A 6,206-nucleotide genomic window follows, 5' to 3' on the forward strand; every position below is an offset into this window, starting at 1 on the left:
ATAGGAGCTCTTGCCTTAGGCGACTAGCGCCTGAAAATATCTGCCTCGGTGTCCCGTAGAGGGTCTCATACATATACCAGTCCGTGCCGAACCTTGAATTTGAGAGAATGCATGAACGATGCGACGCCTAACGGCGTCGATGCTAACTGCCGGTAATACAGTTACCGCGCTGGCGTGATGATGATGCATGTACTACTGGTGGCGCGAACCGCCACATTTACCATTGACGAATTTCCATTACAATTCACACTGAACAACATTGGCTGAAGGTAGAAAAATTCCATACAAATTTCATCCTTTATGAGTCATTGGTAGTTTCCATTACGCCTGTATGGAAAAGGTTGTCATTCGAATCTTGCCATTGTGTTTCCATTCATCTTATTGCCACTCAATATTGTCCATTAACTTTTCCATATAATTCGCATTGCAACTGTAGGGCAACCATACATTCCCACTGACCGCCATTGAGCACTCAAGGGCACATTTTCATAAGGAAGGACTACCTCTTTCATTGTGCAGTAGAGCTGTAGTTTATATTAAAAAAAAAAAAATGTGAAATCTTTAATTTCTTCTTCACAAAATTATATTACCTAACTTTGTTGAGGACTGTAAGGGTGCCATTACATGGAGCGCGGAAACGCGGAAACGCGGAAACGCGGAAAGAAAGTAACTAGATTCCGCGTTTCCGTCGCTTCTTTCTATCTCATTTGAGCGGAACAGCGGAATTTATGCGTGTTTTGACTGTTTCGTGTGTGTGTGTGTGTGTGCAAAGAAGTGCAAACAGATATATAAGGAAGTGTAAAACGTTTATTATAATGAACGGCCCAGTAAGTATTTGAGTATCGAGTATTAAGTATATTATAGTATTTGTAAATTAATAATAAATTGACATAACGCTTAAATCAAATTTTAAAAAAATTAATATTAATACCTACTGAATGAAGTCATAACCTCACTTTATGTGATATAAAGATAATTAAACACTTGTATATGTTTGCAGGCTATAAAGTATGGATACTGCGGTTTCATTTTACGTGGATCATGTGGAACAATTTTAGACCATCATTGTTTTAGTGCATATGATGAAAATACTGAGGCCATAAATGTTGACGAAAATGCCGTGGCCACTATAAGTATGTTAAATAACGTTTTAGTTTAATTTACCGTATTATAATGGAAGATAATTGTAATATATATATATATATATATATATATATATATATATATATATATATATATATATATATATTACATATAAAGTTTTTCCTTGAGGGACATAATAACTTTACAAAATGGTGAATGCTATTATAAATAATTATTATTACACATTAATAAATTTTGGTTTTGACAATGTATATTTTACATATGGGATAGTGTTAAACAACTTATTAAGTACACACAAGCATTGAAATGTTGTAAAAAATTAATTATTGATCCACTAGAACAGATAATTGAGTCATTTTATGGTAATTTAAGTCATTATTATTTTTATTTATTTTAAAGGAAAAAGACATGAAACTGAAAATATACCGCATACGAAAGAAAGAGATGTACAGTCTGCACTCACACAAGATGAGTTGCTGATTGAATTAGTTCGTACCCGAAGGCCTTTGTGGGACCATTCTATTCCATTGAAAGATAGGACAAAATTAATAAAAGACAATCTTTGACAAGAAATTGTAAACATATTTGATGGTGAGATCATTCTTTAATTATTTATATAAATTATATTATTTGCATGATAAAGTAAATAATTTACGATTCTCTGTACAATATCATAGGATCTCTATCTATGGAAGAAGCAAAACAGAAATGGAAAAACCTTCGAGATCAGTATACAAAGGCTAGAAAGAAAATGCGTGGATACGTGCGAAGTGGTTCTGGGGCGGAATCTGGCCATCCATTACGTAGTTCTTTTGCTCATTGCGAAGAAATGAAATTTCTCGACGATACTCTACAGACAGCACCGTAAGTATTTATATTATCTTTCAACTGAGATTTTACAAACATTCAAATTGCGTGCAATTGAATGTCATAATTTGTAAAATTATTTTGTTTCCAGGACTGTCAGCTCCATCCAACCCCTTTTGGAAGTGAATTCATCCCATCTTGATGACAATGATATGCAAAGGAATGACATGGCTGCAGACCACTTCACTTGTGATGATTCCACGATGGACGTTGCAAGTACATCAAACGCATCATCACGAAGATCATGTTCACCGTCAGAGGCGAGAAAGAAAAGTATGCGGCAATTGTCTTTTGGTTTCATGTATTTTAGATACTCATCATGCATTATTAAGTACAGATTATTAATTAGGCATATATTATTATTTACAGAAGCAAAGATTGCACAAAGACAAGCTGATATGGAAACTAAATTTCTCAATATAATTGATGAAACGTCACGGAAGAAACGTGATGTAGTGGACAGTTATTTAGATCAGCTTGGTGACATTTTACGCCGACTACTCTATTTACGACGCAGAAATCTGCAAAGAAGAATGATGGATATTGCTATCCAAGAGGAGGATATGGAACTTACGGAGTAAGAAAATCCCTAATAAAAATATTACTTTCTTGATATATTTTTTTATTTCATGATATATATATATAAAATAAAATATTTTTTTATTTGATTCATTACATTGTACAAATTATTAAACTATAGAAATATAGATCGTCAAAACAGGCTACATACGAATATTGTGTGGCAAAAAACTTTCGAATTATATATTCACAAAATATTTTATTTACGAATACAATGCATTAAATGGAGAAACTATGTTTTAAAAGTTGTTAGTTAAAACTTTGTCCAACTGCCATGGTAGAGGATTTACATGTTCGAAATAATAAGCAAAGTTATCTCGAATTTTCAATGCTGTAGACTTTTGCGAAACATTTCTATGACTTACAGCTGTAAGTCCGGTACTTGTAATTAGGAGATTGTGTTCTTCTTCTCGCATATTAGAATACCGTCTTGCTGTAAATGGTAGATTTAATTCATTATTAATAATAAAATTATGTAAGACAACCGTTGCTTGTACAGCTTTTACAGCAGTACGTATGCATGCAACAAGAGGTCGACGATATATTCTCCATCTTGCAACCAAAAGTCCGAAAGCACATTCTACTGTTCTCCTTGCTCGACTCAGGCAATAGTTAAAAATTTTTCTGTTGATATTCAGCTGTCTACTGCGAGGGTACGGTCGCATCATATATGATCTCAGAGGAAAGGCCTCATCTCCCAATAAAACGTACGGAAAATCTGAATCCATATGATTTAGATGTGTAGGTAGAGGAATATGGAGAGCATTCGTTTCTAGTAGATGTGGTAATCCGCTGTTTTCGAAAACACCTCCGTCGCTTTGCCTTCCCTCAGCTCCAATATCCACAATAATAAAACGGTTCTTGGCATCACTTACTGCGAGCAAGTTTATGCTGTGCCTTCCTTTATAGTTGTAGTAGCATGAGCCACTACGAGGCGGTGCCTGCAAATTGAGAACCATTATTGTGATATATATATTTCTCATTTCACATATGTCATTGCATTATTAATGTGTAATATATTGAACCTGAATTATTGTAAATAAATTCATAATATACATACCTGAATTTCGACATGCTTTCCATCGATAGCGTCTATGCAGTGTGGAAATTGGCATATCAGTTCGAAATCTTTTGCAATCCTACTCCAATTTTCTTCAGTTGGATCAACCATAACCTTCTTCTGTAGAGAGAGCCAAATTGCTTCACACGTTTCCGGAATAATATGTGATAGTGTGCATTGGGCAATGCGATAAGCATATGATAGCGACATCATGCTGTCACCTGATGCCAACCAACGTATAGTCACCTCTAATCTCGTCCTAGCCGGTATTGGTTTTCGAACTGCTGTTTGTTTTTTGATCAATGGTCCAACAATCTTGAGTAACTCGTTGAAGATTGTTGATGACATTCTGAGATAGTTAAAATATTTTTCGGGATCTGTCAATTGCATCTCCACAAGTAAATTGTTGCTGTCACCTTGTGCAAGTCTTCTTTCTTCGGTAAAAATAGGTCGTACCCATATTCTTCGATTCTTTTGCTCTTCCAATTTCTTGTAACGCAAGTACAAATAATACATTGCAGTAACTTTTTTCATTGTTATTTCTGCATGTCTCATCGGTTCATCTCTTGCTTGAATAAGAAACTTCATAATAATCATTAACATGATATTTGGATCCATGATATACTTGACGGACACCACTTTTGTCGTGATCGAGCCACCTAGCCCTGCAGGACAGACGAAACGATGACGACCTGCGCATCCGCTTGTACCAAGACCCCGGCCAAGTGCTCATCCAAAGAAAGCTCGTCGCAAGTTGGCAGGAGTCACACCAACGCGATACAGAAGTGTCCCGGTCAGAACTGCTCGAATTATTCCAAGACCGGCGTCGGTAGATCGCGACGACCGCAGTCTACGTCAGAGACTGGACGTTGAGGAGGGCCAGCAACGAGGTGCAGCAGAGCTGCGTGTCCTGCCTGCCGCAGAATTTTCCCACGGAACTGGAGTCGACACTTCACACGTCGAGTCTTTCACACGTGCCACTAGCCTGTACCAGGAGCTTCACGGCTAAAAGCATGAACTACGCGCCGAACAAGCACCAGGTGGAGAAGTTCGTCAACGACACGTTCGAGATGCCCGGCCACGAGTTCGAGGACTGGGACCCGGCTGACTGGACGGCCACTCCCAAGTTCCTGCAGAACATCGAGGACGACGAGCTGCGGAAGTTCGGCTCCAATCTCAATCACATCTGGAAGCTGCTGGGCAGGAAGATGCGAGACGACGTGAGGATCAACGAGCAGCTCTACTCGATCATCTACGTGCCGCATCCGGTGATCGTGCCCGACTTGCGGAAGGGCACTTATGCGCTTGTTCTACCGAATAGTTTATACCAATTAAATCACTTTTCCAACTTTACGGAGAAATGTCTACAATATTCTAAATATATTATAAATATATTATATATTATAAACATATTGTAAAAATACATAACCTACCTGAGGTATCTGAGTGCAAAGGTACAGAGAAAAGGAACGAATATTTGACGCGCTCGTTCCGCAAGTTTATTTCTCCTTATATTACATGGAGCACAATCTGCGCGGAAAAGCGGAACAATCTGGTAATAACTGGACATTTATATTCCTTTATTAAATGTGTGTTGACTTAATTCATTGCAATTTGTATTAGTATGCTTATCTTTTCAGTTTATTTATTGAATACAAGCATTTTAATCAATAAATACCGTTAAACATTCTTATTTTATAACTTCCTATTCCGCTTTTCCGCGCAAATTGTGCTCCATGTAATACAAGGCAACCAAATGAACGGAACAGATCGACGGAAATCTAGTAAATTTTGTCTTCCGCGCTTCCGCGTTTCCGCGTTTCCACGCTCCATGTAATGGCACCCTGAGGCTTGGCGTTCCGATGTGCAAGCCGGTGGTACCTCGAGCAGCGGCGTCGTGGTCTCCGCCCTGCCCGTACCCGCCTGTGCGGGTTCCGTCATGTTGAGCTGTCCCTGAGCTGCGCACGATGAAACACCTGAGAAATGTCGAGACACGTGTAAGAAATGCTGCACGAACCGAGAACGTTCGAGAGACGCGTGAGAAAAACACTATGCGAATCGAGAATCGTTAGGGTCATGTATTGAGCACGTGAAAATGTCTATTTACACTCGCGGGAGCGCGTGAACATGTTTGTGTAACACTCGCGAGCGCGCGTGAGAATGTCTGTACTTCACTCGCGGAAGCGCGCGATAATGTCCACGTGGCATGTCGTGAAAGGCATGCCCTGTTCACATGATCTGTGTCCGAGCTACACTTTAAGTTCCACGCATCCGGCTCGAAGGACCAAATGTTCGCGAAATCGCTGATTAATCCCGGCGATGGAAGCGGGATGAGAAGGACGCGCGTGGAAGGTGTTAATTAATTATTTTGTAATATGTAACTCAGAACACAGTCTGAGCCGTCTTTAATACGAGAATAGATATATACAGTCTGACCTGAGAGTGGTGGGCAGTCTTTCGCAGTTCACTAAACCTAAGAAGTCTTTGTATAAGAAGTCTTTGTATATCGCTCGTGAGTGGGCGAGGCAGTTATATTAATTGCCCTCCTTGTGATGATTAGCCCGTGAGCCGGTAAGACACGTGGCGGTCGGCACTC

At 39.0% G+C, this 6,206-nt stretch overlaps 2 protein-coding genes and 1 long non-coding RNA gene across 3 annotated transcripts; 2 read left to right on the forward strand and 1 right to left on the reverse strand.

Moving 5' to 3' along the window:
• Positions 1–624: 624 nt before the first annotated feature.
• LOC112463428 lies at positions 625–1,918 on the forward strand. Its single transcript, XR_003041780.1, has 3 exons — positions 625–1,133; positions 1,504–1,695; positions 1,782–1,918. It is a non-coding gene; the product is annotated as an uncharacterized LOC112463428 (long non-coding RNA).
• Positions 1,919–2,090: 172 nt separating this feature from the next.
• On the forward strand, positions 2,091–2,556 carry LOC112463429. The gene is made up of 2 exons (XM_025029838.1): positions 2,091–2,244; positions 2,341–2,556. Exons 1-2 carry the CDS (start codon positions 2,124–2,126, stop codon positions 2,550–2,552), a joined length of 333 nt encoding a protein of 110 aa, XP_024885606.1. The 5' UTR covers positions 2,091–2,123; the 3' UTR covers positions 2,553–2,556.
• A 178-nt stretch (positions 2,557–2,734) lies between these two features.
• On the reverse strand, positions 2,735–4,248 carry LOC112463426 (protein ALP1-like). Its single transcript, XM_025029836.1, has 2 exons — positions 3,611–4,248; positions 2,735–3,491 (listed from the first exon to the last, which is right to left on the reverse strand). Exons 1-2 carry the CDS (start codon positions 4,226–4,228, stop codon positions 2,790–2,792), a joined length of 1,320 nt encoding a protein of 439 aa, XP_024885604.1. The 5' UTR covers positions 4,229–4,248; the 3' UTR covers positions 2,735–2,789.
• Positions 4,249–6,206: the final 1,958 nt, after the last annotated feature.

This window comes from Temnothorax curvispinosus, unplaced genomic scaffold (genome assembly GCF_003070985.1).
Source record: "Temnothorax curvispinosus isolate PA1 unplaced genomic scaffold, ASM307098v1 QBEX01013190.1, whole genome shotgun sequence".
Lineage (NCBI taxonomy): Eukaryota > Metazoa > Arthropoda > Insecta > Hymenoptera > Formicidae > Temnothorax > Temnothorax curvispinosus.

Excerpts from the sequence above, each read along its gene's own strand:
- LOC112463429 (XM_025029838.1), top strand. The coding sequence starts at position 2,124 with ATGCAAAGGAATGACATGGCTGCAGACCACTTCACTTGTGATGATTCC. Across the intron at positions 2,245-2,340 it reads GTCAGAGGCGAGAAAGAAAA|AAGCAAAGATTGCACAAAGA; the intron begins GTATGCGGCAAT and ends TATTATTTACAG.
- LOC112463426 (XM_025029836.1), bottom strand. The coding sequence starts at position 4,228 with ATGGATCCAAATATCATGTTAATGATTATTATGAAGTTTCTTATTCAA. Across the intron at positions 3,492-3,610 it reads GAAAGCATGTCGAAATTCAG|GCACCGCCTCGTAGTGGCTC; the intron begins GTATGTATATTA and ends CTCAATTTGCAG.